The 11,918-nt window shown below is 50.8% G+C and overlaps 1 protein-coding gene across 1 annotated transcript; it reads right to left on the bottom strand.

The window, feature by feature from the left end:
• Positions 1–315: 315 nt before the first annotated feature.
• LOC123361607 (apolipoprotein C-II-like) lies at positions 316–6,378 on the bottom strand. Its single transcript, XM_045001621.1, has 5 exons — positions 6,308–6,378; positions 5,951–6,001; positions 4,754–4,819; positions 2,737–2,866; positions 316–583 (listed from the first exon to the last, which is right to left on the bottom strand). The coding sequence occupies exons 1-5, from the start codon at positions 6,357–6,359 to the stop codon at positions 493–495; spliced, it is 390 nt and encodes a 129-aa protein (XP_044857556.1). The 5' UTR covers positions 6,360–6,378; the 3' UTR covers positions 316–492.
• Positions 6,379–11,918: the final 5,540 nt, after the last annotated feature.

Below are 11,918 nucleotides of genomic sequence, written 5' to 3'. Positions count from 1 at the left end.
AGGTAGGATGCCTGGGTTCTGTGCCTGATGCTTGGGTGAAGTGGGTTCTAATGGTTAGAGTGAAGGGGGCTGGGAGCCAGGACGCCTGTGTTCTAGTCTCAACGTGGTGGAGAATGAGGGGGGAGTCAGGAGTTATGGGTTCTGTTCCTCTGTCTGCACCTTACTCCTCACGTGCCATCGCTGTGCCTCAGTTTCCTCCCAGTATCTGAAGACAGGGGTAATGGGATGGGAGGTGCAGTTATAATTAAGACTCTGAGTGAGCCCCATACACGCCAAATTCTGTGTCACTCACAGATCCACACACGCAGCAGCGAATGGAGCCAGGCAAGGGAATTTGCTTTATTGACTCTATAAGCAGAAAAGTGTCAGCATGTGAACAAATATGAACACAGAGGAACCTGCTTGCTATCCTGGCTTGTCCCTGTAGGAATGGCAGCGGGGAGGGGATGGGGATGGGGATGGGGATGGGGATGGGGTGGACGGCAGCATATGTTACTGCTCCCCATGCCACCAATGGTAAACCTGGTCCTTCAGGATTTCTGTGTAGGTCCCCGCAGCCGATGTGGTTTTTTCGTAGATTTCCCTGGGAAGGAAAGTGGAGGGGATGAGGAGACGCCACGTGAGAGGGTTGGACCCTGGTCCCTGTGGGATGGTCTGCGCTGTCAGCATCGTTATTAAATACAGCCCATGGTTAGAGTAAAACCAGCACCAAATCCAGCCATGGAACCCTGAAAAATCACTGACACATGGGCCCTGCTTCCTATGCACCCTAGGGCCCTTTCATGCCATTTGGGCAGCATAGAGGGGCTTCAGATAGGTAGGGACAGCTGTCTGTTAATGTGCCCTGCTGAGAGGCCCTTCCCAAACGGGATAGAATGCCATGTTGGAGTCATAGCATCCATCTCTGCTTCCCAGGGCCCAGAGAGAGCCAGGAAAAGCAGAGCATAAGAACATAAGAACGGCCATACTGGGTCAGAGCAAAGGTCCATCTAGCCCAGTGTCCTGTCTTCCAGTAGTGGCCAATGCCGGGTGCCCCAAAGGGACTGAACAGACAGATGATCATCAAGTGATCCATCCCCTGTCGCCCATTCCCAGCTTCTGGCAAACAGGCTAGGGACACCATCCCTGCCCATCCTGGCTAATAGCCATTGATGGACCTATCCTCCATGAACTTATCTAGTTCTTTTTTGAACCTTGTTATAGTCTTGGCCTTCACAACCTCCTCCGGCAAGAAGTTCCACAGGTTGACTGTGCGTTGTGTGAAAAAATACTTCCTTTTGTTTGCTTTAAAACTGCTGCCTAGTAATTTCATTTATTAACTCCTAGTTCTTGTGTTATGAGAAGGAGTAAATAACACTTCCTTATTTACTTTCTCCACACCAGTCATGATTTTATAGACCGCCATCATATTCTCCGCTTAGTCATCATTTTTGTAAGCTGAAAAGTCCCAGTCTTAATAATCTCTCCTCTTATGGCAGCCATTCCATACCCTTAATCATTTTTGTTGTACTTTTCTGAACCTTTTCCAATTCCAAAATATCTTTTTTGAGATGGAGCGACCACATCTGCATGCAGTATTCAAGATGTGGGTGTACCATGGATTTATATAGAGGCAATATATTTTCTGTCTTATTATCTATCTCTTTCTTAATGATTCCCAACATTTTGACTGCCGCTGCACATTGAGTGGATGTTTTCAGAGAACTATCCACAATGACTCTAAGGTCTCTTTCTTGAGTGGTAACTGCTAAGTTAGACCCCATTATTTTATATATATAGTTGGGATTATATTTTCCAATGTGCATTACTTTGCACTTGTCAACATTGAATTTCATCTGCCATTTTTTTGCCCAATTACCCAATTTTGTGAGATACCTTTGTAGCTCTTTGCAGTCTGCTTGGGACTTAACTATCTTGAGTAGTTTTGTATCATCTGCATATACGGGGGGAGGGATAGCTCAGTGGTTTGAACATTGGCCTGATAAACCCAGGGTTGTGAGTTCAATCTTTGAGGGGGCCACTTAGGGATCTGGGGCAAAATTAGTACTTGGTCCTGCTAGTGAAGGCAGGGGCTGGACTCCATGACCTTTCAAGATCCCTTCCAGCTCTAGGAGACAGGATATCTCCATTAATTTAAAGCAGCCATACCAGGGCCTGAGCTGGACCCTGCAGAGTTTCAAACTTCAAGAACCAGAAAGGCAGCTTCAACCCACCTGCCCCAATTGCAGGAAGGAAGGTGATTGGGAATCAGCCCCCAGAAATGGGGAAGGGCCGTTAGGTCACAACTAGTGCATGCTCTTTGCATCTCTGCACGCCCAGGATTGTAACCCATATGGGATTCTCCAGGGCTTTATGTCACCAACAGAGCAAACCCTTTGTCTGTGGGGAGTCAGAGACCACCAGCTCCCAAACCACTCCCTTTCAGGGTATACTTGTTCCAGGTAACACTGCCTGGAAAGACCAACCATGCTGGTGGCTTCCTCCAGATTTAATCTCTGCTTGTATAATACTGACAGACCCCAGTCATCAGCAGGCAGGATCAAACCTGGGACCTCTGGAACTTAGTGCATGAGTCTCTATCTACCACATGAGCTAAAAGCCAACTGGTTCTTAGCTAAGGCTGTAGAGCAGACTCATTTTATCTCTCTCTTTAAGTGGTCTTGGTGCCACTGCATGGGACAGAACCCCACACCCAGGAGAGGGGTGGGTTACACTTGCACTCTGCCTACCCCTTACCAAGATTTGACACTGTCCAGCCAGCCCTGGACCGCTGAATTCAGCCGCTCCCAGTAACTCTTGGCAACCTCCTGGATCTGGGAGAATGAGTCCCGAGCCTCTCGCTTCTGCAGCCGATAACTGGCAGCCTCTGCAGAGACAGAAAATGGGGCTCAGGTCTCTCTAGGGGAGGAGGGGCCATGCCCAGGGTGGTAGCTGCTTTTACACTGGTATTGGAAAGACAGGAGACAAACATTGGCCAAACTGGACAGTCTCTATGTAACAGAATAAATGGACACAAATCAGACAACAGGAATGGTAACATACAAAAGCCAGTAGGAGAACACTTCAGTCTCCCTGGACATTCAATAACAGATTTAAAAGTAGCCATCCTACAACAAAAATACTTCAAAAACAGACTTAAAAGAAAAACTGCAGAGCTACAATTCATTTGCAAACATAACACCATTAATTTGGGCTTGAATAGGGACTGGGAGTGGCTGGCTCACTACAAAAGCAGTTTTCTCTCTCTTGGTATTGACATCTCCTCATCAGTTATTGGGAGTGGACCACAACCACCCTGACTGAATTGGCCTTGTTAACACTGGTTCTCCACTTGTAAGGTAACTCCCTCCTCTTCATGTGTCAGTATATTTATGCCTGCATCTGTAATTTTCACTCCATGCCTCTGAAGAAGTGTTTTTTTTTACCCATGAAAGCTTATGCTCAAATAAATCTGTTAGTCTTTAAGGTGCCACCGTACTCCTCGTTGTTTTTGTGAATACAGACTAACACGGCTACTCCCCCCCCCGCCCCCGATACATGAGACAGACTGGAAAAGCTGAATCCTCGTGATCCCTTGATGTGCAAAGCACCTGTCACAAATATCCCAGTACCATTCTTGCACCACAGACATCCATTCCACGCAAGATGCTGTTCCTGCACCAACACGCAACAGCAAACACTGGCTGGAAGGAAGTTTGTGTTTAATGCAGAAAGGAAATCAGCCTATTTCCAGCCGGACAGATGAAAGCCTCCACTTTTGGTGTGTGAATGACATGCTAAACACAAGCTAGGAGAGGCAGCCATTGCTCAGATGCATCATAAAATCAAACACAGTGTTTATCAATGTGTGGGTTGCAAGCCCCAGAAGGGTCTTGAAAGGCAAACGAGGGGGGCTGTGGGGCACTGAAAATTGTATTACAATTCTAAATTGTGTTGTAGTGCGGTACAATTGTATCACAATTCTAAAGCAAAGAAAGTAGCATTTCTAGAATAACTTCATGCTAGCCAAAACTACTGACGTGTAAGGTCAAATGTAGCCGTTGTATTTTTAACTCCCACTTTTGTACCAATAGGGGATCACTTTTATTTTGAATAAGGGGTCACTGCTGAGAAAAGGCTGAGAGATGCTTCCCTAACAGACCCTCAGGATGAGAGTTTGCCAGTGCTTTAGGGCAACTCGTTCTGGAGCTAGCAGAGAACAGGCATTTGTTCTCATGATAAAAATTGATTCCAACAAAGATGTTTTCATTTTTCTTTACCCTCATTCTCCTGTTTTTCATTTTTTAACTGCAACTTTGTTGTTACTGGTTGTTGGCTTTCAGTTGCCAGAGACCAAGGTTCTGTTTTCCGTTTGGGGCAAAAATCCAAGAAATGTCATTGAAATTGGACATTTCCTTGGAAATTTCAGTTCTGGTGAAAAAAACATTTGGGGGACTTTTTTTTGAGGAAAACCACAAAGAGGAAGTCTAGGGCTGAGCAGCCCCTAACTCCAGGGAAAGCTGGGGGAGCGCCAGGAGCTCAGCAGCTCTGAAAATCAGGCCCTAAAATCAGCAGCCACTTTGGCAAATATTGGGCTGCATCCTCAGGTTTTCCCTGGTCCTGGATACAACCCCTCAACTGGAAATGGGGAGGAGGAATAACGTGCTCTGGAGTAGGGGAATGAGAGGAGACATCATCTCTCTAGACATCATCAGGAGGAATTTAACCTGCATCTCCGGGTTCAGGGAATCTACCACCCACCAACATCTCTTACCAGTGCAGAGAAACAGCAGCAGGACGAAGGCCACTGCAATTTTCAGATCCATCCGCCCCATATTTGCTGGAAAATGAAACCCTCAGGTTAATGCCGCTTTCGCCCTGTGCACTGGGTGTGTGCGCAGAAAGTCAGAGTGGGCAGAGCTGAGCCTAGCCCCTTCCTCCCACCCTCACTTATCGCACTGGGGACGAGCTCACACCAGCGGACATCAAGAATGGGAAATATGGTAGCTCCCATCCAGCCCACATCCCAGGCCCACAAAGCTGGCTCAGGGTTGTTCCGTACAGCATAGTTCCTGAAACACTGTTGGGATTCCCAACCTGAGTCACATCCATCCAGCCCAGCCCCCTGCCTCCATCAGCAGCACGCGCCTGGTAGGCATCCCAACCTCTGTGAGAGAGGGGGTGGCTCATGCCCCATAGCAGGGGGTGCCAAACCTCTCATTTTTTAAATCTTTATCACAGCTCTGGATATTCATATTCTCCATAGGAATGTCCCATCCTTGTCAGAATCCTGCTGAGCAATTGTCCTCAGTGCCCTCTTGTGTCAGGGAGTTCCACAGGCTGATTGTGCACCCAGTAGTTCTCTGTCTCGCAGAGTTTAAGGCCAAAAGAGACCATCAGATCATCCAATCTGACCTCCTATATATCATGCTCCATTCAGTTTAATCCAGACACTTGTCTATTGAGTCCAGAGACTTTAGTTAAACCAAAGCATTTCAGTCCTCAGGAGACTAAATTGTTGTGTGCTCAAGGCAGTGACCAGGAGAGACCAAGGTGCCAGCATCTTCCTGGGAGCTGATTCCCTGTGCTGCCCTGTGTCCAGTCCTGCCATTTGGGTGGGAGCTGCTGACCCTGCTGACTTGGGATGGGAGCTTTGCACACACACTTTGCACACCTGTAAAGCACAACACAGGGCGTGGGGTGCAGATTCAGACATTCATTGATGTGAAATCCTGCATAACCCCGGCCAGAGCCCCTCCCAGTGACTCCTGCATCCTCCTGGCCCTGGGTAAGCCAGAGCAGATGGTTTAGCTGAAATGCCTGTGCTCTGTTTACAGACACCAAGGGAGGGGGAGCTCCACAACTGTCCTCAGTCCCTCTCGCTGTATGGTTACTGGCCTGAATGTATCTAGCTTCCACTTCCATTGGGCTGGCAGTGGGATCCAGGCCCTGGGGTGACTAGGGATCATACCTGTCGTAGAGAACGTGGCTCCTTCCTGAGACTCGAGCAAGGTACAGAAACCTACAAACCAAATAAAACATGTACAGCTGGTAAAGGAGAAACAGAACCTTGGGCTCATAGGCCAGGGAAGCCACGCAACCCCCTCGGGGCTGCCTGTTCCTAGGAAAATCCCCTGTTGGGCCCCAGGCTCCCAGCCTTGAGTGGCGGCTGCTTCCCTCGTGGCTTTTCCAGGTCAGGATGCAGGGATCAGGGGGAGATATCAATCCAGCAGAGGTTGCTCCAGCCCCCAGGCACTCTGGGAGCCAGGGCATTACGGCCCAGCTGAGAGGCAGGCAGGCTGTGTGACCCCACAGGAGAGGTACTCACGGGCGGCTGGAGGCTGCTGCTCACTGTGGCTCCAAGGGCCTGGCCAGCACATTTATAGAGTGTTTGTGAAATCTCTTAACCCCCCTTTCCCAAAAGCAGCTCCATCAATGACACAACCTCACCATCCCAGGTCAAACTCCAAGCAAACACAGCCAGGCCTGGCCCTTTGACCTGAGAGCAACTGACTGACCAAGGGCACATAACCCCCCCCCCCCCCCGCACCCTTCTCCCGTGTCCCTAAGGGTGGGACTGAGTCAGAATTATACTGACTCAGTGAGTGGGGAAACCCCCCACCACTCAGCAGGCAGCCTGTGGGACCTGTCCCTCCCTCACTCCCCCCAGGTCCATCACCCTACTTCCCCACCCCCTCAGCCTGCCTTTCCCCCGCACCTTGCCACCCCCAAGACCCTACTCCAGGCCCCTTCAATGGAACGTCAGAGACCCCCAGGCCCCTCCACCCCAGCTCCTTCTCCCTGGCCCCTCAATGAAACATCAGAGACACCCCCCAGGCCCTTCAGTGGAAGCACAGAGTTTCCTACACTCTCCCGGAGGGGCTCAAACAGCACAGATTCCAGCACCCAGGGACTGCAGCCCAAGGATGATCCAGCCAGGCCTTCCATGGTGAAATTCACCCTGGTGCAAGGGAGCAGCCTAGGCCACAATTAACTCCCATACAGTCTAGGAAATCCTTATGTCCCACTTCCAGCCCCATGTGCTGGGCCTCTGCCCTGGGTGGGGTGTCCCCATTCCCTCCTGCTGAGTGAGGCTGAGGCTATTTGGTTCCCACACCACGTCGCCCAATTAGGGGATTTCCCTGGCACGGACGTTATGGACGTGCAGATGCTGCTTGTGTGCACAGATGGCTGACTTAGGGCACGTCTTCACTGGCACAGGGTCGCCCGGGGAGGGATCAGGGGGGAAATTTGCCCCAGGCCCCGCAGGGGCCCCCACAAGAATATAATATTCTATAGTTTTGCAACTTTTTTTAATGGAAAGGGCCCCTGGAATTGCTTTGCCCCAGGTCCCCTGAATCCTCTGGGTGGCTCTGCACTGGCAACGTTAAAGCAATCTAAAAAAACCACCTCCACCGGGGAAAAGCTCCCAGCGCTGGGGCACTGTCTACACTTGCACTTTACAGGGCTGAAACTTGCAGCACTCGAGGGTGTTTTTTCACGGCCCCGAGTGAGAAAGTTGCAGGGCTGTAAAGTGCCAATGTAGACAAGCCCTTAGTAATGCATCCCGCCTCACGGCATGGGCTGGGGGCCAGGACTCCTGGGTTCTATCCCCAGCTTTGGGAGGGGAGGGGGGGTCTAGTGGGTTAGAGTGGGGGAGGGGCTGTCCTGGCTCACTCTGTGACCTTGAGAGAGACAGGGCGGGTGAGGTAAGTGATCTGGGCAAGCTCAAAAGCTTGTCTCTTTCACCAGCAGAAGTTGGTCCAATAAAAGCCACCCACCCGGTGTCTCTAATAGTCTGGACCAACATGGCTATAGCAATGCTGCATGATCCTAAGACAGTCATTCCAGCTTCCAGCTTCCTGTTTCTCAGGGTCCCCGTGAAATTAAACTCCAGCCAGAAAGGCTGCACAGATGGTGGGCATGCTCATTGTTTTTAAAGGACATCTTCGACAGTTAAGGCTCTGGGCTTTTCTTTGCGCCAGGTAGGCATAGCCAGCCTAGCTAGCATTAGCTACAAGATGCAGTGAGGGGCTTCAGCATGAGCTGTAGGGTGCAGGCTTCAATGGGGGCCCCGGGTACAGTGTCATGTTTGTAGCGCACACGGCTGCTTCTCCGGTGCTGGTTGAGCTGGGCTAGCTGAATGAAAGCTCGTGCAGGTAGCTCTACCAGAGCAGCCGCGACACCTCTGAGTGTAGTGTAGCCATTCCCTGAAACCAGTAGCCAGAGCCATCAGGAGAGCCCAGGTGGGGCTGCGGTGGCCCATTGTGCCAGAGGCGAAGCTGCAGAGAAGAGGGGGTGTCCTGGAACCTTCAGACTCTTCCCCAGCTTCTAAACCTGGAATAATAATAATCATGCAACACAAACACTCTCGGGGCCAGATCAGTGTCAATACATGGGGGGGGGGGCATGGATCAGAGACGGCACCAATGCCACTGGCAGGGTGAGGGCATGGAAAGGTGCAGCTTAACGGGAATGATCCATCCACACACACCTCCACCTCCCATCTACCTACCTACCTATCTATCTGTCTCGCTAGCTAGCTACCTCCCTCCCTCTCTGGCTGCCTCGCATCATATTATCAGATATCTGCCCAGGAAGGGACTGTTTCCCCCTCCCCATTGAGCATTACAGGGAATCCCCCATTGATCTGCCCTTGTTGAGAACAGTGGATGCTCCTGGGAACTGCTGTGCACCTTTGTAAATCTGTCCCTTTTACTGCCAGCCATGTGCAGAGCGAGAGTTTGTGTTAAGAAAAAGGATGACAAGCAGCTAGTCTCCGTTCTGTGTCCCAGTCATGTTGCTGTATCGCCTTATGCCTCCAGTGCCTTCCTCTTATGCGTCTCTTCCAACCTAACCAGATCAGCCACACCATCACCGGTTCATTCACCTGCACGTCCACCAATGTAATATACGCCATCATATGCCAGCAATGCCCCTCTGCTATGTACATCGGCCAAACTGGACAGTCTCTAAGGAAAAGGATAAATGGACAGAAATCAGATATTAGGAATGGCAATATACAAAAACCTGTAGGAGAGCACTTCAGCCTCCCTGGACACACAATAGCAGATCTTAAGGTGGCCATCCTGCAGCAAAAAAAACTTCAGGACCAGACTTCAAAGAGAAACTGCTGAGCTTCAGTTCATCTGTAAATTTGACACCATCAGCTCAGGATTAAACAAAGACTGTGAATGGCTTGCCAACTACAGAACCAGTTTCTTCTCTCTTGGTTTTCACACCTCAGCTGCTAGAAGAGGGCCTCATTCTCCCTGATTGAACTAACCTCGTTATCTCTAGCTTGCTTCTTGCTTGCTTATATATACCTGCCCCTGGAAATTTCCACTACATGCATCCGACGAAGTGGGTATTCACCCAGGAAAGCTCATGCTCCAAAACGTCTGTTAGTCTATAAGGTGCCACAAGACTCTTTGCTGCTTTTATGAAATATTATTGGTCTCTCTCTCTCCCCCTGCAAGGCTGTTCCTCCCACCATCCCATCCTAGAGCTTCCCCTATGCATGGGGCTCTCACCCATCAACCATCCCTGTGCTGCATACAAGAGTGGCCTCTCGCACAAACACCATCAGGATTCATGCTCCCACCATCCCCTCCCCACAGCTCCCTCCTGTAGCCAAAGGGGCAATTCAACACAGCATGCTCAGTACAGCCCAACTCCTGTTATCTGCATTGCCCGTGTGCGGGGGAGTGGCAGTCACGGTCCAGGACGCCCTCCACACCCAGACCAGGATGACAGGCCCACCCCAAAAAGCTGACAATCCATCAGCTGCTCTGAGCCTTCCTCTGCACACACAAGTTCTACCACTTGAACTCTGCCTGTATATGGAAAGTGGCACAACTCCCCTGCCCTGGAGGCAGGTCTGGCAGCATAAAGGAGCCTGTATAGTTGCTCCCTTAGGGAAGGGGAATAAGCCAACCCAGAACAAGGCACGGTTATATTGATATAACTGCACCCACATTAGGAGTTGTACTGGTGTAACTATCTCATTAAAAACCCCAAATTAAAGCTACTGGTGCAGAATCTGTGTGTGGAACAGGCACTCCAAGCACAGACAGCGAGGTCAGCTGCTTTCCGACAGGCTGCCGACCTCTGGGGGGTCCAAAGGGCTGTTTATTTAAGTGTCCCAAAGGATGAGGTTGCTGGGAGATAAACTCCTGCTCCCAAGGTCACTTTGCTCAGAGCTTTTGCAATATTTGCTCCTGGTAATTTATCAACCAGCTTTTCTGGAGCAGTTTAAAACACAATCGGGTGGGTCACAAAGAGATTTACAGCAGCTGAGGAGCTGAGCCTCTGAAAGGAGCCCTGTGATCATCTCTCCAGCCCTGCTTAACCTAGGCCACCCTCAGCGACTTGTGGTTAGGAGTGCCACCACTATATTGCCAAAATAAGGGACTGTTTTCTTAGCCTGCTCCCCGCACTCCTGATATTATCATCATTATTACTAATAATAATACTAAGCACGGCTCACCTCCATTCGCCAGGGGTGTTTCTTGCTGCTTTTTTGCAGCACCCAGCAACTCCCGATCTTGTTGGACAGAAATGGAAAAATAAGGGCTGCCCCTTGTAATGAGGGAGTGTTGGCAGCCCGTCTTGGGGGTGAACTGAAGGCTGCTGCAAAGTGCAAACCCAGATTCACTTCCCTGCAGTCAATGCATGCAGCAGGGCAATGGAGACGAGATGTTGGGGCTGGATCTAAGGGCTTGTCTACACCTGCACTTCTGCAGTGCTTAGCAGCTTCTATGTTACCTACGCCAGCGGCAATGCAGGGACACCACCTCCCAGGGTGGGAGAACCCCGCCTGACAACATAGTCTACACCAGGGATTAGGCCAGTCTAACTATGTGATAGCAACAAGGAGTGGTGTGGCACCTTATAAACTAACAGATGTATTGGAGCATGAGCTTTCATGGGTGACGTCTGACAAAGTGGGTATTCACCCATGAAAGCTCATGCTCCAATACATCTGTTAGTCTATAAGGTGCCACAGGACTCTTTGCTGCTTTTACAGATTAGACTAACACGGCTACGTGATGTGGCTCATAAGCAGAGGTGAAAGTAAGCCGGTACGGTCTGGTACGGCGTACCGGCAAGAGCCAGTACACCGTGCCGGACCGCACCAGCTTCCGCAGCAGGGATTTAAAGGGCTCTGGGCTCCCGGCTGCAGCAGGTAGCCCAGAGCCCTTTGAATCCCGCCCGCGACTCAGGCAGCCAGGCTGGGGCCGGGATTTAAAGGGCTCAGAGCTCCCGCGGCTGCAGGCAGCCCAGAGCCCTTTAAATCCTGCCCGCGGCTCCGCGGCCCCGCGGCTGGACTGGGGCCGGATTTAAAGGGCTCAGAGCTTCCCGCAGCGGCAGGAGCTCTGGGCCCTTTAAATCCCAGCCCTAGCCCAGCAAGGCTCGGGGTTCCCCACAGACGCAGGAGCTCTGGACCCTTTAAATCCTGCCCGCAGCTCTGGCAGCCTTTTAATTTGCCCCTGAGCCGTGGGGGCTCCCAGCCACCTCTGCAGCTGGGAGCCCCAGATTGATTTAAATGCCCTGGGGCTCCCAGCCACAGCTGGTGCCCCACGGCCTTTAAATCTTGAGGCCACGCCTCTTCCAGATGAAGCCACGCCCCCTCGGGACTCCGGCAGTACCGGTAAGTCCTGTAAGTTACTTTCACCCCTGCTGATAAGTTTGTAGTGCAGTTTGGGGCTAAGAAAGACCCCTTCCCCACCCCCGTCTTGATTTAAAGTGACACCCCAGATAGGTTGTTCCAGTGGCTGTTTCCTCACACGGTTACAAATCCGGGCTGTGTTTCCAGTTTCAAATTTCCCCACCTTGACTCTCTGCCATTAGATCTTGTTCTGCCTTTATTGGTGGGTTTAGAGAGCCCCCTAGTGGCCGGTCTCTGCCTTTAGTGTCAGTATTTATTGTAAAAAAAA

The sequence above is a fragment of the Mauremys mutica genome, unplaced genomic scaffold (genome assembly GCF_020497125.1).
Source record: "Mauremys mutica isolate MM-2020 ecotype Southern unplaced genomic scaffold, ASM2049712v1 Super-Scaffold_339, whole genome shotgun sequence".
NCBI lineage: Eukaryota > Metazoa > Chordata > Testudines > Geoemydidae > Mauremys > Mauremys mutica.
This window is presented reverse-complemented; position numbering and strand designations above follow the sequence as displayed.